Consider the following 24556-nt stretch of genomic DNA (forward strand, 5'->3'; position numbering starts at 1 on the left):
AAGTGCACTGACTGCTCTTCCGGAGGTCATATGTTCAAATCCCAGCAACCACATGGTGGCTCACAACCATCTGTTATGGGATCCAATACACTCTTCTAGTGTATGTCTGAAGACAGCTGCAGTGTACTCATATAAATAAAAATCAAAATGATAATGACAAATCTTTTCACACTCCAATATCCAGTACAAATACATACTAAGGATCAGAATAGTCTAAACTTGCTGCATAGTCAAAGTGAACCTAAAACTTCTGTTGTCATCCTTCTACCTCCTGAGTGCTGAGATTATAGTTACTGCTACCAGGCTCAGTGCTGGGGATGAATCCAGGATGTTGTGAATGTTAAGAAAGTATGCTACCAACAGAGTTATAGCCCTTCCTTTATATACACATTTAAAACTGTATGCATATTGTTTTAGTTAAAAAACATTAATGTTCAAATGTTTGAATGTTGTGGTAGAAAATGTCTGTAATATCGTAAAGTTTATCCGCTGCCCACAGGAAATCGGATTTCGGGGCTAGAGAAGGCTCTGAAGACTGAGGCTCAGTTAAGGGCATGTGTTGCCCTTGCAGAAGACCAGAGCACCCATATGGTGGCTCACAGTCATCTGTAACTTCAGTTCCAGTGTTTCCAATAGGCGCACATGTGGATGTGGTGTGCATACATGCACACAGGCCTGTGAATCACACTTATTCACACAATGGCACATGATCACACTTTTCATATCCTTCCTGTTACTTTGAAAGACATATCTGAAAACATGTCAAATACACACACACACACACACACACACACATACATATATTCAAATTGTATAATTAAAATATTTGTTTGTTTGTTGTTACTGATTTGGGGGCAGGTTTCTCACACAGCAGCCCAAGCTGTCCTGAGCTTACTTCTTAGCCCAGGGTAGACTCAAACTCACCATGATCCTCCTGGTCAGCTTCTGAAGACTGAGGCATAGGCACCATGTCCTGCTTTAAAGACTTTTATTCCTTCTAAACAATTGTGCTGTGGAATGGGATGTTTGGGGTAAGGTGATACAGGCAATGTTTGTAGGTGTTCTGACCAAATCGGGTCCATATTTGCTCATTTCGCAGTATATCAGTCATTGAATGGCCTTATTTGCTAAAATCTGTTCCTTGGGCAACCCAGTGTGGAGTCCAGAAGAGGGATCTCAGGGATATTTATGGAATAAGGAAGGAAGTAGTCTAAGGATTGGGCTAAGGTGACTCAAGCAAGAAAAAGCAAGTAAGAACCGGTAGGCTGTGCTTTCCAAAGCAAACTTTACTTCTCTTCAGATTGTGCATGCTCAGAAAAGGGCAGCACAAATACCTTCTAAGGGTGGAGTCTTGTCCCTCTGTAGGTGACAGGTCAGCTGTCAGAAACCTGCCTAAACCTGAGGGGCCTATGGCCTCAGTGTGAGAAAGACGATGCTGTTGTCAACTTCTTGAAAAAAAAATAATAACTCAGGCAAAGATTAGACACGTCGTAGGTGTCATCTTTAGCAAAGCTAGTGGGACTCTATTGCTTAGCATACACATTTGTGCTTTGGGGTTTGAGAGATGGCTCAGCAGGTAAAGTACTTGCTAGGCAAGGCTGATGACCTGACTTTCATCCCAGGATTCCACAGTGGAAGAAGATAACCAATGTCCAAAAGCTGTCCTCCAGCCTCCACTCAACAACCACGATGCACATGTACTCTCCCTATAATAATAAATCTTAGAATTCCATATTTGTTCATTTGCTTTGAGACAAGAGACAAGGTCTCACCATGCAGTTCTGGCTTGCTTGGAACTTGCTGTGTAGAACAGACTGGCCTGGAACACACAGAAATCTGCCTGTCTCCACCTCCCGAGTGCTAGGATTAAAAGTATGCCTCACCACAAGCAGCAAAAAAGATTTTTTTAGAGACAACTGAAATGAAGTAAGAAAGGCATATTGGTGTGAACTGAGAATCCCAGAACTTGGAGACACCAATACATGTTCAAGGCTAGCCAGAGCTACAGAGCAAGTCCCTCTTTCAAAAATCTGGACAAACAGGGCCAGGGCGTGGCTCAGCAAGTTGTGCCTGTTGTTAAGCCCGATGACCTGAGTTCAATTCTCAGGATCCATGTGTTGGAGAGAGAAGGGAACTGACTACCAAAAGGTGTCCTCTGATCAATATCAAACAAAATTTTTTTTTTTATTGCATGGAGAAGAGGCTTAATTAAAATTGTTCCTGGAAGAGAAAAAAGTGGAAACATGGTACCCAAGCTGAAAGGACAGGTGGCGGTGGCGGCACTTAAGCAAAGAAATAAAGGTATGACAGGAATCCCTAAGGCCCATCTGGATTCCTTTCCTTTATTGCCCAATAACAACGTGGAATTTATTGCGTTTTTGTTGTTGTTGGTTTTTTGTTTTTGTTTTTTTTTTTTTTTTGGTTTTGGTTTTTCGAGACAGGGTTTCTCTGTATAGCCCTGGCTGTCCTGGAACTCACTTTGTAGACCAGGCTTGCCTCTGCCTCCTGAGTGCTGGGATTAAAGGCGTGCGCCACCACGCCGGGCTTTTATTGCGTTTCTTTTAGCAGACCATAAGCTTTAGAAGGTCAAGTCCTCATCTATTGCATTAATCACTGTATCCCTGGGAAGGAGAGATGGCCACTAAACAGTCGCTGGCGAAGAATAGGCACAACGGTGCTGCAGGGTAGCCCTAAGCACGGAATGAGCAAAAAGCACCCACAAGTTGGAAGCAAGGGATCCCCCCCACCCCAAACAAGCTTCTTAAGGGGGCTTCTGAAATAATATCGGAAGGGTGGAATCAGGCTTCTGGAATATTCGCGAAAGGGGCAGGTGGATTGTACGGACAACGGGGAATGACAGGTGAGCGTAGGACTCTCCTGGTCAGGAGGAGCGGGGCGGCGTGTGGCGCATGCGCACGCATGCCCTCTGCCTGCCTCCTCACCGGGACGCGCTTGCGGGCGAGTGCACGCGCGAGGTCGAAGCGGAAATGGCGCCGCGGGGCCGCGCGTGCGGGCGGCGAGCGGAAGTGGGTGTGAGAGCGGAAGTGGCCGGCTGGAGCCGGGGGCTGGGCGGGGACCGGGATCGTCAAGTAAGGCGGCGGCGGAGGCGGCGGCGGCTCGGCAGGCGGGTTGAAGCTTCGGGGGCCAGGTCGGTCGGGTGGTGGCTGCCTGCTACAGGCAGCGCGTGCCGGGCCAGCGCGTGTGTCCGCCTCTCCCCACCCCGCTCCCCGTCCCCTTCTCCCCTCACCTACCGCACCCAGCCCCCCTCGTCAGGGGCAGCGGGGCCGCTCCCTCCGTCCTACCCTCGATTGCCCACCCTCACCGCCCTTGTTTCTCCTTCCCCTGCCCGGGGCAGCCGCCGCCATGATCCTGCTGGAGGTGAACAACCGCATCATCGAGGAGACGCTCGCGCTCAAGTTCGAGAACGCGGCCGCCGGGTAAGCGCACGCCGGGAGGAGGCCGAGTTGACCCCAGCTAAATCCCGGGTGGCGTCCAGCTCCCCAGCCCTAGAGGGGGACAAATCGGGAACCTGGCGCGGCTTCAGGGTTTCCCTGGCAGGATGGACGTGGGAAGCCACGGGGCGCGGTGAGCCGAGGGCCTGAGATGCGTGGGGAGAGGCTGAGATAGGGATGCGGAAGCAGCGAGAGGACAGGGGCAAGGCGTGCCAGAGAACAGGAGACCTGTAGGACGTGAGGGCAGCCGAGGCCAGAAGTCACGCCCGAGAGCCTACGGTCCTCAGGGGGGAAGAGAGGGGTGCACTTCCCTCTGTCTTTTCCGTCATTGTACCGAACCCAGAGAGACCCTTTTGGGGAAGCTGGATTGAATGGAGTTTTCAGGAATTCCCAGGGCGAGGTGGGAAGAACGTGTAGGCCCAGATCGCCACCAGCATTCTGCTTCCCCACCCCCATCTCTCGAGACCCCAGGAAAAGCAGGAGGCAAGACTGAAAGCAGACCCAGGCTGCTAGGGGGGTAAAAAAAATCTCTAACCTACTGTGAAACTAGCCATTTTGTTATATATCCTTTAGGCAAAGCCAACGGTTCTCCATCCACACTCTCTTTAGCTCTCGAGACAAGCTTGCTCTATTTACTTATTGGTTGTGTGTCTTAAATTCTTATCAAAGACCCCGGTCTTTGATTTCTTCTGTAGTAATGCCGACTGGGTTAATAGCTGCTTCTGCTCCCAGAATCTATAAAGTTCTTAAGATAACCATTTATAACATCAGCATCTTAATATATGGGACGTATTTCCAGCCCTCTCTGTCATACACAAAAAAGCAAACTCCTCCCTTAAAGCCGCGTTGCCTCTCTAATATATTTAAAACCTGAGCAGAGGAATTGGGTTTTAGGTTCTAATTTATGGTGGCCTGTGGCCATTCCTTTGCCTCATTTCCTCATTGGTAAAGGTGGGGCTTCACATTTTGGTTTCACAGTTAGGAAATAAGTGCAGGCTGTTTTCTGTGAACTAGGAACTAGAAATAGGAAAGTGCTTGCCGATCCACAGAGGGAAGAGGACTGGGAGAGGGGGAATTCATTCATTCTCCCCCTTTAATTCTAAGCATTTGTAATGAACTTGTGGTTCACAGACATCGAAAGCATGAACCCACTACTTACTCGGAATACATTGTCTGCTCCGTCTCTTTTGTAAGGTTACAGATTTTACCTGCAAAACAAAATGGGACATTCCTTGAATTGGTGCATTCAGTGTCATGCTGTTTCCTGCCCTGGACTGCAGTTGAGCATTTGTGCACCTCACTTGTTTCTTGTCTGCAGCTTCTTTGCATTTTGAGTTTTGGAGTTAGTCAACACAGGGCACTTACTGTGGGTGAGGGGGGTGCGTGCTTTTTTTTTTTTTTAATTAGTGTAGCACAAAGGAGGAAGTTAAAATAACTTCTGCATTTTCACTGCTGATCTTAATACATACATTCTCAAGTCTTGACTAGCAAAGAATGAGTCCTGGGTGGTTACAAGCTGATCTACAAGATAAATGGCTGTGTGTGTTCAAGTGGAGGCATGCCTTTAAATGGAGGAGGACTTTCACACTTACTTATTAATAACTTGATTCTAAGATGTGACCCATTATTCAGAACTTTCTGTAGCCCTTTTTCTTTTAGAAAACTCTCCTTAAAGTTCTGTGGTTGGTGGTCTATGCCTGTAGTCCAAGCACATTCAACTGTAACTCCAGCTTTCAGGAGCTCATAGGAGACAGGAGGAACAAAAGTTCTAGGCCCTAGTGAGACTTTGTATCAAAGAAAAAAGAAAAAGGCAGGCCAGACTGGGTGTGATGTGCTTGTAATCCCAGTGCTTGGGAAGTGGAAGCAGGAGGACCAGGAGAGCAAGGCCAGCCTGGTCTACCCTGTTGCAAGTAAAAAGCTTACTCTTTCAGAAAGATTAAAATAGGGTTTTAAATTTGGAGGGCATAAGTTAGAATTTCTTTGGGGGGAGGTGGTAAGGGTGCTCACTGCAGCCAGGTAAAATGTCTGAGGAGGTAGGAGGTTTTGTCTTATTCTAGCTCATCCTTAGAATGTATGACTTAACAAATGCACTCAAAACATTGTGTTAAAAATACTTTGATGTCTTTGAGAAGAGACTATGGAGGGCGGGGATTTTCTGAAATTGGCTGTTTCTGTGGGGTGTAATGGCACCCTCCTATAATCCTAGCACTAGGGAAACAGGCAGAAGGGTCAACACAGGTTCTAGTCCAGCCAGGGATATTTAGTGAGACTTTATTTCAAAAGAAAAGAAATTAAAAGAAAAGCCTACCTCTGAAAAAAAAAAAGTGTTTCCAGGTCCGCCCTTTAAGATGAGGCAGCACTGGGGTGGTTACAGAGGTCAACAAGGATGTCTAGTGTGCTCATCATAAACATGGGTGCGTCTCACCAGAGCCCAATACCAGGCAGCAGCTGAAAGCATGGGGCCCTTCCGAAGAGAGCCTGTTATCGAAGTTAGGGAGGGACTGATGTATACGCTATATTGGGAGAAGATAACGAGCTTAAAGAGAAGAAGCCCGGAGACCCCAGAGAGATGAGAGGCTGTGCAGGGTGGAAGTGGGGAGAGCTGAGCCCCACACTGCTCTTTGCACTTGGCAGAAGAGATTAGTCAGGGAAGTTATGATCATGTAGCCTTTGCCAGAGGGATTCTTTCTGTTCTGGAGTGTCCTGTACCATAGCCACTTACTATATGTGGCCCGTTATTTAAATAAAAAGATGAAGTAAAACTAAAATTTGTTTCCTGAGTTGGACTAGCTGTGTTGGATCTTTAGACTCCATTGCCACTTGGGGCGAGCGACTGCTGTGTTTGCCCACTGTTCGAGCTTGTTACTGCAGACAGTTCCGTTGGACGGTGCTGGTCGCCTACTGACAATGAAGGTGTGAGCTGGTTTCCTCTGGGGAGGGTGTTTGAGTCCTCAGGGCCTTGCACATGCTGGGAAGCACTCGCCTGCACTGCTTCCCAGCTCTCGGGAGGCGTTCTTCAAAGATGTTAGAGTAGTGCAGTGCACACTCCAGAGTGACGTTGCACTGGCTTTCCTTTTCATTGTTTCACTTTATCTTTTTTATTTTTAATGATCCCTTGGGTTATCTTGCTGTATCTTTTTGCCTATAGCATCAGACTGAAAGCTTAAACTTGTATTTGGGTGAGACTTCTGTAAAACAACTCTTTAAGCATACAGTTGGCCACAATTATTTGTAATTTAAAGACAATTTTAACAAAGTTTCCTATTCTTTCCTGCCATACTCCTGAGAAGGAGTATTGGATCTCTCTGTAAATGTCTTCATAAAGGGATGCAGGAAAGTAACTCCTGTCAGATGACACAGTCTCTACACTATGACTAATTCAAAAGCTACACCCAACACTGTAAATAATGTCCTGCGTGAGTCTTATCAACAGCACTGCCTTTTCACTTGGGAATTCTTGCCCAGACCACAATTAAAGCAGAAGTAATCTGGAAATTTAATTGACTTCTTTTGTTACTACATACACACCAAGAATCTTTTATCCTCAGAAGCAAGGCCTGTCAACTTCGCAGTTACACAGTCCAGAGCTGAGGAATGCTGTTAGATTTGAGCTGCTGCTGGCTTTCAGTGCCTTCTGGCTCTTTACCACAGCCTGTGCATATTGTGGGAGCCGTGGTTCTGTGAGGGGGAGAGCTCAGTGAGCAAGCAGCACTGAGTGGGGTGGGCGAGGGCCGTGGGAGGAGAAATTTGAGAAAAGAACACATTAAATCTTGTAGCTACCGTGTTCTCATTCCCAAATATGCCACATATGTCCTCAGAGAGACAGACTGACTGGCTTAAGAGATTCGGAATTAGGACATTGTTTAAACCTATAGATGTAGTGGGATGTACTGTCTGATTGTTAAGATCAAGTTGATCTTTTTATACCGTCTTGTGATTGACACTTTGCTACCTGTCCTCTGGCCCCTGCATTGTCTTTGGGGAAGGAGTCTCTAAAACTGAGGACTATTGTTTCAGCCATTTCTGTTTCCTCAGAAGAGAGAGATCTGCTCAGTAAGTTTATCTTGAAGGAATAAATGCAGACTAAGAGATTCTTGTTTTCTTTAAAAGCTTATCTCCCTCCCCTTATTTTTGAGAGAGAGGAAGAGGGAATGAGAGCCATCATACATCAGAGACCAGAGAAGAAATGTCGTAATGTGTGTCCTACCGTATCGCTGTCTCATTCCTTTAAAACTAGGTCTCTTGCTGGACTTGGAATTAGTCTGGCAGTCAGCAAGCCCCAGTCATCCTCCTGTCTCAGCCTCTGTAGCACTGAGGTTATAGGCTTTTTCCGTGGGTCCCGGGGATTCTAGCTCAGACCCTCAGGCTTGCCCAGTGTGCGCTCTTCCCACTTAGCTATCCTGCTTCAGTGGCAGCCTTGCTGTTGCTGTGGTGCTGAGACGGGGTCTCTAGCCCAGGCTGGCTTCAAACTCATGGTGCTCCTTCTGCCTCAGTTTCCTGCCCCACTTTTCTAAGAGTGTATGTCAGCTTTTATTTTCTTGTTTTTTTTTTCTTTTTAAGATTTATTTATTTTATGTATACGAGTACACTGTAGCTGTCTTCAGACACACCAGATCCCATTACAGATGGTTGTGAGCCACAATGTGGTTGCTGGGAATTGAACCCGGGACCTCTGGAAGAATAGTCGGTTCTCTTAACCACTAAGCCATCTATCTCTCCAAGCCCTATTTTCTTGTTCTTTTGAAGGGTGGTTTAGGGAAAAAAAAAAAAAAAAGGTGGGGTTTACTTGGAAAGAATGATTGGAACTTTGTAGAGGACTTAAAGTAATCAGAAATCTTCAAGCTGGGCGTGGTGGTGCACACCTTTAATCACAGCACTCGGGAGGCAGAGGCAGGCGGATTTCTGAGTTCGAGGCCAGCCTGGTCTACAAAGTGAGTTCCAGGACAGCCAGAGCTATACAGAGAAACCCTGTCTCAAAAAACAAAAAGCAAAAAAAAAAAAAAAAAGAAGAAGAAGAAATCTTCAGTGAACACAACAGAAGATTTCTCTAATTGAGGGTAGAAGGGATAACCAGAAGAGGGCCACAGGTGCCCCAGTGGAAAATTATTTCCAGGATGTATTTAGAAGTAAAAACTCCACCTCACCCAAAAAAAAAAAAAGAGGTGATATAGTTGCTAATAGTACTTTACTAACTGTTAACATTCTAGAAGCATCTTCAGAAAAGTACAGAACTACAACACCCAATTTTAAGAAAGTATTTGGGTGCAAGAGCGATGGTTCAACAGTTTAGCAGCATTGGCTATTCTTGCAGAGTTCAGTTCCCAACCTACTTGAGATAGCTCGCAACCACCTGTTAACTCCAGATCTAAAAGAAATGATGCCTTCTTCTGGCCACCGCATGTGTACACACAAGCAAATACATCTGCAAAAAAATTTCCCTAAGAGATTTATTTTCATTTTATGTGTTTTATGAGTGAGTGTTTGCCTACTGCATGTATACATACAAGACCAGTGCCGGTGGAAGTCACAAAAAGATACCTGATCCCCTGGAACTGGAGTTACAGACAGTGTGAGCTACCATGTGGGTGCTGGGTACTTAAGTCTTCTACAAGAGCAGCTAATGCTAGAGCCATCTCTCCAGCCTCCTTTTAAGAGATTTTAAGAATATTTCTTAAAAGTCAGATGTGGTATCTCATGTCTGCCATCCCAGGTTGTGATTCTAGCACTTGGGAGGGCTGGGCAGGAAAATCAGAAGCCCAGATCATCCTCAGCTACGTATTGAGTTTGAGGCCAGTGGGTTGCATGGGACTCTGTTTCAAAAATGAAAATAAAGCTGTGTGTTTGGGGTGGGGAGGGAGGACCAGGGGTTGGGGGGGAGGAACATGCCTTAATCCCAGCACTTGGAAGGCAGAGGCAGGGGTTGAACTTGAGTCCTCAGGCTTGGTAGCAGTGCCTTTACTCACTGAGTCTGAAGCTCGAGCAGATGGTAAGCAGTAAATGTTTCATCTTCTTAGTCTATTACATGGACTATCACTATGATTTTATTTTAAACCATAAAGCAGAACAAGCTAGCTGTAGTGTATCCCTGTGACCTAGCATGTAGGAGGTGGAGGCAGCTCAAAACAAGCCTCAGCTACAAAATAGGTTTGAGGAAGCCTAGGCTACATGAGATTCTGTCTCAAAAATAAACCAATTAAAATACAGTAATAATGGAGGCAGAGGCAGGCAGATCTCAATTCAGGACAAGCAGAGAAACCTTGTCTTGAAAAGTAGAACTAACGGGGCTGGCGAGATGGCTTAGTGGGTAAGAGCACTGACTGCTCTTCCGTAGGTCCTGAGTTCAAAAGCCAGCAAGCACATGGTGGCTCACAACTGTCCGTAAGGAGATCTGATGCCTTCTTCTGGTGCTTCTGAAGACAGCTACAGTGTGTACTTATATACATAATGTATATGTATAATAAATAAATCTTTGGGCCAGAGTGAGCAGGGACTGAGTAAGAGGAGTTGGCCAGAGACAGCGGGGCTGACCAGAGCGAGCAGAAGTCCTAAAGTTCAATTCCCAACAACCACATGAAGGCTCACAAACAACCATCTGTACAGCTACAGTATGCTCATCTACATTAAATAAATAAATCTTTTTTTTAAAAAAGAAAAGTAGAATTAGCTTGCTCGAGCTCTCTCGCTCCTCCCATCTCTGCCCCCCCTCCACACACACACACACACACACACACACACACACACACACACACACACACACACAGAAGCAGAGGAGGTGGGAAGGGCACTCCTGTGCTTGGGGCTAAGCAATGATTGTCACAGTGTTTTACATTCAGCATTTTCCTTGTTGGGGCACAGAGCTTACAGATCTCCAGCTCCAGCTCTCCTGTTCTTTAGCCCAGTACCTTAGCAGCCTTTCTCCTCCAAACCTTTTGTGTAGCCATGAAGAGTAAACTAAAATATTCATGGTGGTGGTTTGATATATATTCCCAAATCATATAGCAAGCCACTTAGACTGGATCTTAGCAGTGTTCCCCAGTGGAGATCCATGCTCAGGCTGCTTTCTTGCTAGAGAGACTCAAACCTTCAGGGTTTATGACTTAGAACATTAAGGTTCTTCTTAAGTTGATTTTTCTCAGGTCTGTTGATGAAATAGTAAGGTGGGGACTCTCCTGGTTTTGTTCAAGCCTAAGGGTTAGAGGGAAAACAGCACTCCTAATATCCCTCCCTCCCACCCGAGGTAAGTCAGGGAGGGTGGTCCCTGACTATAGGACGGACAGCCTATCAGGTCCCAAGAGTGTGTTTGCATGCTTCCTTCCTCTAACTGGCATCATGTTAGTATTTTATTTAAATGGACTTGTTAAAGGTTATGTATACTCTTGGTTTTTAAAGGTGAGGAAAGTTGTATTGTTCTTCATTGCCCTTTGTTTGTTGGCTACATTTGGAAGTGAAAGCTCAGGAGCAGCTCCAGCTTTCTCCTTTTTGGAAGGGCATTCATTCCTTGAGACTGGATCTGCTTCCAACTCAACATTGAGCCAAGGTTGACTGAATTCTGATCTTCCTCTAGCCATCTCCCAAGTGATAAAGTATCTCTAGCCACATCCCTTTTGTTGTTGTTGTTGTTTTCTTGAGACAGAGTCTCCCCCCTGTGTAGCCCCAACTACCCTGTAACTCACTATGTAGACCAGGTTGCCTCTGCCTCCCAGATGCTGGGGATATGGACATGCTTTGAAAAGTAGGGTAAACTTGGATGTTTCCTCTGTGTGTGTGTGTGTGTGTGTGTGTGTGTGTGTGTGTGTGTGTGTGTGTGTTTTCTTTAACATAAACTTAATAAAAGCTAGTTTGTTTAAGGGATATCATTTAGCGTCAGTATCAGCTTTTAACATTCATGAACCACAGTAGATATTCCATAATTGTCCAGCAGAGTTGGAACTCTTGTTGGCTTCTTTCATACTCAAGGGCTGGAGAGATGAGCTCAGCAGTCAGGAGCACTTGTCGCCTTACAGAGGAAATAACTTCAGTTCCCAGCACCTACTTTGTAGCTCCCAACTGCCTATAACTGCAGTTCAGGAGATCTAATGGCCTCTTCACATGTATGGTGCACATGCCTTCGTGTATAAATAAAGTATATTTAAAAAGAAGATTCCTACTAAACAGGTCTTGAGCAACGGAATAAAATGTGGAAGTGTGTGTATCTTGTCTGCTAAATGTGAAACAAACTAGGATCTCTTGAATTAACTGCTAACAAGATGCTAGAGGCAGTAAAGTTTTCTGGCATTGGCATTGAAGAGAAGAGAAGTGTAACAGCTTTCACTGGGGTGTAATAGAGTAAACCATGTAGTAGCTGTTGTGTATCAGAAGGTCTTCTAGGCCTGTCTTACTGTCTGTCTATAGTAGTTCTGCAAGATTGATGGTTTGTATTCTCCCATTTTATAAATGAAGAGATGAGGAAAGGAGGGTAAGAAATCTTATTTGTCCAGTGCATAAGTCTGGTGAGAAAGATGAGAAAACGAGTGCTTTGCCTCTGCTCAGTGATTTTTTTCCCTCAGTGTTAGTTTGTGCTGCGCTTCTGTGTAAGTCCTGAGATGTAACAAGAGGTAGGACCAGAGCAGTCTTGATGGAGAGTGGCGGTGCTCTGATGATGGAAGGAAGGGGAGGTATATGTAAAGGCCTAAAAAAAACGATCTGTGGGATGGAACAGAACTTACTGTGCTGTAGATAGCTTAAATCATCCTTTTACCTTAAACAAACAGAATCATTCTACATGACTATACTTAGCCATTTTTCTGTCTGATGTTATTTCCCTTGGCATTCTGCTGAGGGTGGGGGAGGGGCAGGGAGCCATTAACACAAGCTACAGGTGTTCTTTGTCTGACTTTCATCTTTAGCAAGTTCAGGTTTTCTTCATTTGTTAGCCATTTAAATAGGATGCTCCAATTTCAGTAAAAATCAGGACCCCTTCAAAGTCCTCCTAAAAGCAACCCACAGTATAATTATTTTCCCCTATTTACATTTGATCTGTTTATGTATTTGTGGACTCGGAGGTCAGAGTACAACCTGAAAGAGTCGGCTCTCTCCTTTCGCCCTATGGAACTTGGGGATCCAACTCAGGTTTGAGGTCATTATGACTAAAAATGTCTTACTAAGGGCCTGTTTGTTGTTTTACAGAAACAAACCAGAAGCTGTAGAAGTAACATTTGCAGGTAAGTGTCTTTATCTCATCCCTTATAATTTTAGTGTGTTTTGTCTGTGTTCCTTGTATGTGCCTGATGCCTGAGGAGGCCACAAGAAGGCATCAGACCTCCTGGAATTAGAGTTAACAAATGGCTGTGAGCTGCTATATAGGTGCTTGGAATTGAACCTGGGTTCTCTGGAAGATCAGCTAGTTCTCTTAACCAGGGAGCTAGCTCTGCTTCCCTGGAAAGAGAAGTTTTGCTTTTCAAGTCTTTCTTGAGGCCTTCAAGAATTATTTTATGTATTTGTAATGTTGCTAACTGATTTTGGAGTTCAGAAAACTATGTAAGACTAACCTACATATCTTAGTGAGTGGGGACATTTGATATCTTAGAAATTTGGTTTTGGTTTAGGTTTTGTACAAAGAACTGTCTTTAATCCGGGCATGGTGGCACATGCCTTTAATCCCAGCACTCGGGAGGCAGAGGCAGGCGGATTTCTGAGTTCGAGGCCAACCTAGTCTACAAAGTGAGTTCCAGGACAGCCAGGGCTATACAGAGAAACTCTGTCTCGAAAAACCAAAACAAAACAAAACAAAACAAAAAAAAAACCTGTCTTTCTACTTTGGAAGTCTACAGAGTTATAATCTAGTAGCCATCATCTAAGTTTGCCTAACATTTGGGGGAGGCAAGGTCAACGATGATGGAGCTTGTTTGTCAAATCAGAGAAATGGGTTTTTTGTTTGTTTGTTTGTTTGTTTGTTTGTTTTTCCCATTCTCTGTTGGCCATATATGATGGTACAAGTCATTTGTGCCAGGAGGCAGAGGCAGAGCAGGTGGATCTCTGAAAATCTGAGGTCAGGTTGGTTTACATGGAGAGTTCTAGGCTGTCTAGAGCCATGTGTTGAAAGTGTGCTTCATTTAAAAAAAAAAAAAAAGACGAGTCAAATGTGAGCTCAGAGATTTTACAGCTAAGTGTCCAGAAAGGCAGGTGCTTTGACCAGAGGATCTGAGGAGATTTGTAGCTCCTCAGGTGGGAGCATCTGTGCATGCTCATCGCCAGCAGTGCCCAGTCCGCATGGTTCTTGTGATTGCCATGCAAGTTCTCTGCATTCTGCCCCTCAGAACCTAGCCACAGTAATGCTACAGATGAGCTCGGCTCACTTTATAGTGCAGGAAGAAAGAGCCTTTAAGAAAGGCCTAGACATAAAGGGAGACCTAAAAGATAATCATCTGTCTTGTCTTGATCTTGGTTAGATCTTAATTCAAATATTTTTTATAAAGAATTATTTATTTTATGTATATGAGTGTGCTGTAGCTGTCTTCAGACACGTCAGAAGAGGGCATCAGATCCCATTATAGATGGCTGTGAGCCACCATGTCGTTGCTGGGAATTGAACTCAGAACCTCTGGAAGAGCTGTCAGTGCTCTTCCACTGAGCCATCTCTAGAGTCCCCTTAATTCATATATTTAAGACAACAGTGTTTGTGGGGTGGTGTTGTTGTTTTTTAAGACAGTAGGTAAAAGATGAATAGCTTACCAGGTATTTAGTATTAAAGTAGAATCTTTTGTTTGAATTTGAGTATGACTGGTTGTAACTATGTTCATGTTAAATGTCTCCCAAAGATACATCTTGATGTATATATGGATCAGATGTCTGGGGTTTGCTTTGTAATAGATTGAGGTGGGGTGAGTACACTCTGAAAGAAGCCCCACGTGCTTACCAGCATTGATGCTGCATAGGTGGACTCTTTAATAGCTTTTTTTCTGTTGGAAACATGTTACAATGAAAGGGTTTTGTTTTTTAACGTTACTTTAGTATAAACTATGGTTACACAAAAAAATAGCTTTGTAATTTTAAAAGAGACCAAAGAGGGGGCCATGGAGCAATTCCATAGCAGATTTTTGGTTGGCTTCCCATGAACTAAAAATAAACATTGTTTTACTTGAATCTCTCTTATTGGAGCTCTCCTCCTGGCCAGCCCTGTGGTAGATAGTAGATTACTCCTGTTTCTAGAGTGAGCAATCTTACTTGCTTTTTTCACAGATTTTGATGGCGTCCTTTATCATATTTCAAATCCTAATGGAGACAAAACAAAAGTGATGGTCAGTATTTCTTTGAAATTCTACAAGGAACTTCAGGCACATGGAGCTGATGAGGTAAGGTCCACATTGGTTTCCTTGGGACTCTTGTTTTTGCTTTACCTTTGGTTGGCCCCTTGCCCTTCAGTGAGGGCCACATCCCCCTTACAAACAGAGGCTTCTTTATACAGCTAACAGGGGCTTCCAACTCCATTCCCCATAAAAATGTTTTTCAGAGATATTGCCTCTTGGCTTGCTTGGTTTTATCTTGGAGCAATAATGATATTTCCTAAGCGAAGTTTAGAAGTTTTTTAAAAAGGGTCTCACATAGCTCAGGCTGGATGGAAAGCCTCCAATTCCTGATTGCCTTCATCTTCCAAGTACTAGGATTATAGGCATGTACCACCATACCCAACTCGGGAATCTTATCTTTTCAAATTATTCAGGCTAGACAGATTGTGCAAAATAGTGAAAACGAAACAGTCCTCCAGAAATAACAGAGAATATTTCTTAACAAAAATAGTTACAGTAACAATAAGACAGGTTCTGGTCCATATTTAGAATCTTATCAAGGCAGCTTGGAATTTATGTGTATTAAACGTCATAATCTTGGTTTCCATTCCAAAAGGGAAGCATAAGTAACTGTCTTGTAAGTTTTTTAAAGTTAATATTCTTTAGAGCTGACCTTTCCACCTGTCCTTCCTTATAACTACCATAGGGAAGTGCACAGGGCTGTCCAGGCCTTGTGCCCTGGCTTTGGTAGCTAGAGTAGAAGGCTTGGTTCCTGTTGAACTGCAGTTGCTCTGGGGCAAGCCATTTATGGAAGAGAGAAAATGCTGTTACACCAGTGCCTGCCTGCACATTGTGGTTGGGTCTCAAAGCAGGAAGTATGACTCAGTTCCTGAATCCATTTTAACAAACTAGACTCTCCTTAATCTGCTACGTGAAGATGCAGCCATTTCTCATTCTGAAAGTGGTAGCTTTTGAACAGCTTCAGATTTCTGAAAGGCTGTGTATTGAGGAATGTGATGTAGAACTTTGTAAAGTTTGCTCTAAAATCAAGAGTTCTAAGATCTTCAGGGAGCTGAGCCCTTTTTTGTTCAGGTGCTTTTGATTTGCTGAAGGAAGGGGAGTAACCAGAGGGAATTTAAGGGAATTTTTTCAGAAGACAAGAAGCTGGTCTGCTGCAGCTTGCGACCCAGCATGGCTTGGATTTATTAAGACTCATTTTATCCTGTGTTTGGCCTGCTAGTGCAACTCTGGAACACATTGCTGTTTTCCTAGCTCACACATAGACCAAAGAGCCCAAGTGGGTGGAGGAAATAACATTCCCAGTGTGGGAGTGGAGTAAGCAGTAATTGACTCCCTAGGTTGGTTAAACAGTGACCAGCCTGTGATAACCACAGGAAGCTCGTTACTGTTTCATAGTCCCTTTTTAAAAGCAGAATGCTCTGCTGCTCAGTAGGCAGGTTTAAAAGTTATAAGTAGGTAGATCACCTTCCTCTTCTCCCGACTGCTAAAAAGAGGCACAGATGTAAAGGTGAATCAAGATAGGAAGTGTGAGTGACAGTGTGCTACAGTTGTACACAGCTGTGAGCCCAGCAGTGGGAGGCGGGGGCAGGGGGATCATGAGCTCGAGGCCAGTGTGGGTTACATAGTGAGGTTGGTCTTGGCAAAGTAGCAGGGAATGTTCAAGGGATATGCAGGAACAGAGAAGGCCTTCAGTGGCTCAGTGGGTGAAAGCTCTTGACTTGCAAACCTGATGACCTTAGTTTAGTCCCTGGAATCATGGTGGGAGGAGAAAACTTGACTTCTAGAAGTTGTCTTCTGACTTCTACACTTGGCGCCAGCAGCCACACACGTGATAATAGTAAGTTTTTAAAAAATAGCTTTTTTAAAGAAGAAAGAACAAAGGAATTAAAAGTGGTATAAACGTGCCTCTAAATACTTTATAGATTTCAGAATATCGACTTGGTGAACCTGGGGGCCTTTGGTTTCCCCGTGTGTGATACTCCCTTCCTTCAAGTATCAGTGGTGTAGGATTGTAGCTCAGAGGGAGCTTGCCAATGTTCCTTTACACCCCAGGGTTTTAGGAGAAGTGGTATCTGCAACACCTGCAGGTCAGAACTTGACCTGCCACCAACAGAGTCTGTGACCTTGGTCCCTTTGCAGAAGTTCCTCTTCTGTAAAAGCTCGCTACCACTTAGTTATTACACTGGGCAGTGCCTGCTTTTCTCTGTAAACAAGTGTGGTCAAGAATTCACATTTTGGGATTCACACTGTTACCAGATTCTGTAGGTGAGGATTAAGTCTAGAAATATTAGGAAGTTATTCACTGAACTATTTTGAGGCCTTTACTTGAGATAATTCTAAAGACTATTTAAGAGTGGCAAAACTATTTAAGAGTGGCTTCTCTGGGAGGGCACAGCTCCATGGGGAAGAGTTTATTGAGCTTCTGCAAGGCTCTGGGTTTGGCCTCTGGCAGCACCAAGAAAAGGAATGGGTTGGGCGTGAAGGGCCTTATTAACCTGTAATGGATTTTGAGGGTTTTTAGATGGAACGTAAAACACAGTTTTGTTTATTTTAACACTGTCTAGAGAGTTCATTGAATATGAGAACATTCATACACCTTTAGACAGCTGTTGAATGCAATGAGGGTTTTGTGTGTGCTCTCCTTCCAAAAGCTGGAACGTAGTTAGCAGAGGAAATGTTTGGTTGGGGAGATTCAAGGTAGGTAGAGACTGTTGTGTAGAATACTGGTATTGCTAGCTCGCTGAGATTCTGTTGTCCATTGCTCTTTGCATTAAAAGCCAGCCATGAGCTAAATTAATTTATAGCACACAGTATTAACATATTGAATAACAGAAGACAGTGCCTGGAAATTGACCCCTTCATTCACCTGAGCTAGGCTTCAGCCTGAGTTTAGTTGATGCATTCTTTTGTCAGACCTGAATTGTCTTCCTCTACTCTATAAAGTGCAGTGTAGAATCTGAAAGGAGAAAACAGGTCTCTGAGAGACAACCACTGAACTAACCTTTGAATTATAATCCAGTTCTATTAACTTTTCTTCTCTCTCTCTCTCTCCAGTTGTTAAAGAGAGTGTATGGGAGCTTCTTGGTAAATCCAGAACCAGGTATGTAGTGACGCAGCAGCTCTGAATGACGGCACAGCACCGTGTCCTGTTTGTCTCACCTTTTGTAGCTAGAGGATTTTGCTTTAAATTTTCATTCTATAAAATGCACCTGCAGGAGTCCAGTTCTTGAGTCAGCCCCCTCTGTGTAAGTAGCCATTACAGGATTCTACTTTTTTCAGTATGATACACAATAGGTTAAGAATTGGTAGGTGGGTTATTATTAACACCCAAGAATGATTCTTTAGGTCCTTTACCCAGAGGAGCCTCCATCATCAGAGTGAGTGTTCTTTGAGCATAATCATAAAGTCGGTTATCTCTAAAGCATGAAGGCCTGAGCCTGAACAGCAGCATCTAATTAAACAGTGCACAGTTGTAGTCCCAGTGCTGGGGAGATCACAAGTGTGGCAATAAATCTCCAACCTCAGTAAGGCCGTGCAAAAACTTACAACTCAGCTACAGTATTTATAAGCTGCACTCCTAGATTGGGCAGGTTTACCATTACACTGCTCTGTTCCCTGGCTATTCCTTGCTCCTTAGGCTTCTCTGGGCCATGTTGTTCTGCTCCATTGTCCTTTCACCTCTCCTGTCTCCTTTCTCTCTCCTTCCTTCTCTTCCTCCACTCTCTAAAATCTCCAGCCCCACCTTTCCCTTCTACTGCCCAATCACAAGTTAAAATGGGGAGAATGTTCACATGAAGTCACCTGAGTATGTGATCAATTCCTCCTTGGGGCAGCCCTTCTTGAGGAAGCAGAATTTACATTAGAATACAAACAGTGCCAGGGTTACCACACAGGTAACCCCAGAGCTTGCTTGTAGCCAGGCTAGCCTAATTGACCACCCCTAGTTCTCAGTGAGAGACCCATTTTCAAAATAAAAGATAAAGAGATGGAGAGATGTTTCAGCAGTTAAAGAACACTGGTTGCTATTCCAGAGGACCCAGGTTCAATTCCTAGAACCCATATGGCATCTCACAAGCATTTGTAACTTCAGATTAAAACAAAAACCAGTAATTATAAACTGGTTAGCTTAAAATTCTTTTAAAAAAAAAGGGGGGGGGGCGGGCGTGGCGCACACCTTTAATCGCAGCACTTGGGAGGCAGAGGCAGGCTGATTTCTGAGTTCGAGGCCAGCCTGGTCTACAAAGTGAGTTCCAGGACAGCCAGGGCTATACAGAGAAACCATGTCTCAAAAAAGAAAAGAAGAGAAGAAAAGAGAAAAGAAAAAGGGAATGTAAGATGGACAGCTCCTAAGGAATCACCACAGATTGATTCCTAGTCTCCATCTGTTCACACAAATACTCGGACAAATGCTGTTCCCACTCGCAATCCCTTACACAGTTACTGTACATTAGTGTAAATAACCGTGTAAGCTAAGCATTTACATTCACTAGCTTCTTTGGGAAGCTTTGGAAAGCACAACCAGCCACGAAATTGATGATTGATCATTTTGTTGAGTTTTTGTTTGTTTGTTTTGTTTTAAGATTTTTTTTTAAATTTATTTGTCATATATATAATGAGTACACTGTAGCTGTCTTCAGACACACCAGAAGAGGGCATCAGATCCCATTACAGATGGTTATGAGCCACCATGTAGTTGCTGGGAATTGAACTCAAGACCTCTGGAAGAGCAGTCAGTGCTTGTAACTGCTTAGCCATCTCTCCAGCCCGTTTGTTTGTTTGTTTGTTTGTTTGTTTGTTTGTTTGTTTTTAAATTAAAAAGTATTGTAGCTAGGTGGTGGTGGCACAGGGCTTTATCCCAGCATGAGGGAGGCAGAGGTAGGTGGAGCTTCTTGAGTTCCAGGTCAGCCTGGTCTACAGAGCTGGTTCCAGGATAGCCAGAGTTACAATAGAGATCCTGTTTCAAAACAACAAAAAGGTGTGACTGTATATATGTATGTCTAGGGGTGTGGCTCTGAAGTCAGGGGCAGCTTACTGTCAATTCCCTCCTTTGACCAGTACATATATTCTGGGCTGAGCTGAGGCTGTCCAGGGTTTGTAGCAAGCTCTTTACCCTCAGCTGACTCACTGATGCTTGATCAATACTTTGCATCCTCAGTGTGTGCTATCTGAGTTCCCTAATGAGGTCAGACATTGCTTATACTTTGCTTTTTGGGTGGATTCTGAGCAAGCTTTAACTCTTTTATTGTCTTGCTTTTTAAATTTCTTCAAATGCCCCAAAATTGAATAGTGATTGTTACAGGTTTTGATATTAACATAACAAAAATGGGCAAAGCATTACTTAGAGTGAAGACTTAAACAGTCTGTGCTCTCAGAAAGGCAGGTAGGAGTAGGAAAAGTAGGCTCAAGGAATAACCTTATTAATAATAAATAGTATAAAAGTTGATTATTTGAGAATATGAGACCCGTATGGTTCCGGTATTCTATTCCCATCAATTTACTGTTTTAAATGATCCTCAGCTGTTTAAAGATCTTCTTGAGAAAGTATGTATAGACTTTGGTATACCATTATTGACTTCTTGTACCATTATTGACTTGATTAGGCTTTTCCTGACATTCATGGGACAGAAGGAGCAGGGTCACTTAATGGTCAGTAAACATGATTTTCAGTCCCTGTTCTGCCCCATTTATTGGTCACCTCATCCATAAATTCTATGGATGTTTTAGATACAGTTTTGCTATGTAGCCCAAGCTGTCCTGAAACTCAAAAGATAGTGACCTCAGTCTCTTGAGTGCTGGCTGACATTGCAAGCCTGCAACCACATGCCTACTTAAATACCGTACTTGTCCCTAGCTTGATGCTCACCGCCATCTCTTCCCTTCTAACTACTACATTTTCCTCTACCACCACCCTAGGACCTCCCCTCCCTGCTTTTGCCACAGATGAGGGCATTGCAGAGGTTGGACAGTTTTCTGGACAGTTTTCCAAGGTCATACAGTGAGGCCAGAATTTGGATTCACTTCTGTCCAGTTCAAAACAGACTAGCCTATGTTGTGCTATATTTAACAAGACGCTGCTTCTCTGAAGAACTTTTCTTTCTAAATGAAGATAAGTTTATCTGTCCTGACTTCTTTGAAGAAAGGCATGGGGGTCAAATGAAGTAGAATTCTGAAAACACTGGAAATTTACATTTTTAGATAAATGCTCTGGGGGAAGTACATATGTGAGAAACAGATTTTCTACCTTGCCCCCTCTCTCAGAGTGTTGGGGGGGTCGAATTTTATTCTCAGAAAGCTTCCACCTGCTGGCCATGCATATTAATCCATTGGAGGAAATACAGACTTGTACAGCTTAGCTTCATATAGTCCTCCTTCACGACTGTCTCTAGGACCCTAAAGTTGTAATTGGAGTTCCAGATTGTTACTTCTTCCCATTACATATTTGTAATTGCTCATCTTTGATACTGCTTATGATTTATTAACTAGCTGTAAATATTTGATATTGTGGTATAAGGTAGGTAGAGATGAGCAATTGCCTCTCCACTATGTTTACTTGGGAGAGATGGGTTTGATATGGTTTTTGTTGGTTGGGTTTCATACATCTGATGGATGGTTTTTTCCCTCCCACAAGGATATAATGTTTCTTTGCTATATGACCTGGAAAATCTACCTGCATCCAAGGATTCTATTGTGCATCAGGCTGGCATGTTGAAGCGAAATTGTTTTGCCTCTGTGTTTGAGAAATACTTCCAATTCCAAGAAGAGGGCAAAGAAGGAGAGAACAGAGCAGTTATCCATTATAGGGATGATGAGACCATGTAAGTATGAACGTTTGCTCCTCAAGCCTGGGTGTGGCCATCTCACAAGGTGCTTACTGAGAGAAATAGTGTGATGAAACCTTAAACTCTGGTATATGGATCCTGTTGAAAATCTTTCTTACAGAATTTCTTAATCTGGGATATAAATGATAAGGAAGAAAATAGACCACTTCTCAGCATCTAAAGTTGACAGAAGATGAAAAGAAAATCCTATGCTTTCCTTTAAGGCACTAATTTTATGATTTTTCTAAATGTGTTTATTTTTTAGACCTCCTTGTTATTTTATGTGTTGTGGTATTTCGTGGTTGTCAGCCGCCTTGTAGTATGAGAATTAAACTCTTGCCTTCTGGAAGGGCAGCCAGTGCTCTTAACCACTGAGCAGTCTCTATGCTCAGGGCACCATTTTTCTGAATTCTTTTACTGAAAAGCACTTCCCTTCGCCTGGGGAGATAGATAGTTCAGCTCTTCAGTAAGATACTTACTGCTTTCTCAGGGAATTCGAGTTCAGTTCTCAACTCACATGCCAGCTCACAACTGTCTGTAACTCCACTTCCAGGGCATTGGGCACACATGTGCACAGGTTTATGGACAGACAAAACACCCCATAGATATCAAATTAAATAAACACATAAACAAATTTTAAAGATGTCCCAGATAATTCAGACACCATAGGCTAAACATAAAGAGTTTTTTTTTTTAAATAAGTGACATTCTAAGAATAACTTAAAATGCCTAGTATATACAAGATAAATGAATCTAGCTTTGTTAATTTCTTTTCCTTGGGAATACGTTTATTGCCCTGCCTTTCCTGACTCCAAATACTATCTCTGGCTTACCTGTGTTTTATTGATTAGAAACTTTGGACTTCACCCTTCCACTTGCAGGTGAGGTTAGGAACAGTTCTTCTAATGCTGTTCTTACTTCCTGAGTTTTGTGCCCTCAGGTATGTGGAATCTAAGAAAGACAGAGTCACAGTAGTCTTCAGCACGGTTTTTAAAGATGACGACGATGTGGTCATCGGAAAGGTGTTCATGCAGGTACGGAGCAAAAATCTAGAGGGGAAATTGTGCTGTAGGAAGTTCAATCTTCACATACTATGTACACAGCCACCAGATGGTCTGGACTTGAAGCTCAGCGGTAGAGCATTGCATTGCCTGATATGCATAAGGTCCCAGGTTTGCCTCCATTGCCTGGGCAATTGGTAACAGAAATAGAACAACATACATGTCATATACTCCAAGGCCTAGAAAAGATCAGTTCTGTTAGTGTTGAAACTTGAAAATGTAATGAACAACCTGTCTTCGTTTGTTTCTTTGTTGCTATGATAAAACACTGGCCAAAACAACTTGGAAGAAAGGGGTTTATTTCACCTTAGACGTCCAGGTCACAGTCCACCTCTGAAGGAAGTCCTGATAGCTCAAAACCTAGAAGCAGGAACCGAAGCAGACACCCTGAGAAGTGTTGCTTTCTGGCTTCATCCCCATGGCTTGCTCAGCCTGGTTCTTTATGTAATCCAGAACCAGCAGCTCAGGGCGTCACTCTACAGGAAGAGCTGGGTCCCTACAAATCAGTCATTAATCAGAAACACACCCCACTAGCATACCTACAGCACAGTCCTAACAAAGACAGTTTCTCCACGAGGTTCCCCTGCCCTGATATGTCTAGGTTTATGTCAAGTTGACAAAAGCCAACCAGCATGGCCCCCCACCCAAACCCGAATGCCTGTTTCTTGTTGATGGCTCTGACAGGACAAGGCAAGAGGGTGGATTAGTTTTGACTGAATAGTAACTATCCTTCCTTCCTTCTATGATGGAGTCCTTGGTCTGAAGTGTGGTCTCATTTCCTTATGTCTGTGTTTGCTCAGTTTTGTAGCAAGGCCTACTGGTTTAGGTCCCTTGCCTTTCAGAGTGGTTAGTAATGAATTCCAGAGTAGGAGATAACAAACAGTGGATGGAGCTGTAGCCTGATTGACAGGAGAGCGGTGCCAGGGGCTAAGGGAGTGGCCGGAGCCTGCCTCCTGCTGGGAAGTCTTGTGATTTAGAAGAGCATCTTGTCCTTGGGGTTTTGGTGCAATGGGACTCGGCATATTCTAGACCCTTCTTGAGTGTCGTTTTGTCTGCTGGCCAGTCACTGTCTTCAGGCACTGAGAGCTTACTGGTCAGGAGGTATTCAGGCACTGCCTTCTGAGGTAGGTCAACATTCCAAGTTTAATACATTGGTTAGTTTTTTTAAAGCTTTAATACATTTACCTATCCTTGGCAGAAGGTGAATGCGGTTTTATTTTTTTAATTCTGAAGCAGCCAGGCTCGTGGCCCAGCCTCTAATCCAGCCACTTAGAGGCCTGAGGCAGGAGGATTACTTTACTGCACAATGGCCTAGGCTATAGATAGTAAGGCCTTACGTCAATTTTTTTTTCCTTAGGAAGAAAATTCTGAAACAGGCTCTCCTCCCCTCCCCCGCATTGACCTGAAAGACAGTTGTGCCTCTCACAGCTGCCCCTACCTAGCCAGGGCCACGTTCAAAACGCTGTCCTCAGTAACAGCCTTGTACTGGGACTAACTAATCAGATACTGGTTTAGGAGTCCCTGTGCAGAGAAACTTGAAGGTTGACACTTGGGCATTTGATAGTTCTCGGCTTACTAAAGAAAACGAAAATCTCAATATCTGACTCGTAGCAGCCCTTAGATAGACATTTCATAATATTTTTTCTGCAGAATTAATGGGAACTAAATACATTAGTTAAGAAATTGGGCTAGGGCTGGTGAGATGGCTCAGTGGGTAAGAGCACCCGACCGCTCTTCCGAAGGTCAGGAGTTCAAATCCCAGCAACCACATGGTGGCTCACAACCATCCGTAATGAGATCTGACTCCCTCTTCTAGAGTGTCTGAGGACAGCTACAGTGTACTTACATATAATAAATAATAAATAAATCTAAAAAAATAAATAAATAAAATGCTAAAAAAAAAAAAAGAAATTGGGCTAAATGTAGACTAGCAACTAATT

General features: G+C 43.7%; 1 protein-coding gene across 3 annotated transcripts in view; it reads left to right on the forward strand.

The window, feature by feature from the left end:
• The first annotated feature begins 3027 nt into the window (after positions 1-3027).
• Positions 3028-24556, forward strand: part of Arpc2 (actin related protein 2/3 complex, subunit 2) — a 31720-nt gene continuing 10191 nt past the window's right edge. Inside the window, exons 1-7 of one of the 3 annotated variants that reach the window (XM_030243491.1) lie at positions 3028-3094; positions 3356-3437; positions 12618-12652; positions 14670-14782; positions 17792-17837; positions 21366-21552; positions 22496-22589. In XM_030243491.1, coding sequence (XP_030099351.1) covers positions 3364-3437; positions 12618-12652; positions 14670-14782; positions 17792-17837; positions 21366-21552; positions 22496-22589 — 549 coding nt within the window. In that variant the 5' untranslated portion in view covers positions 3028-3094; positions 3356-3363. Of the gene's footprint in view, positions 3438-12617; positions 12653-14669; positions 14783-17791; positions 17838-21365; positions 21553-22495; positions 22590-24556 lie in introns of all 3 variants that reach the window. The other 2 variants (NM_001357387.1, NM_029711.2) reach the window with 2 other exon arrangements.

Source organism: Mus musculus, chromosome 1, assembly GCF_000001635.26.
Source record: "Mus musculus strain C57BL/6J chromosome 1, GRCm38.p6 C57BL/6J".
NCBI lineage: Eukaryota > Metazoa > Chordata > Mammalia > Rodentia > Muridae > Mus > Mus musculus.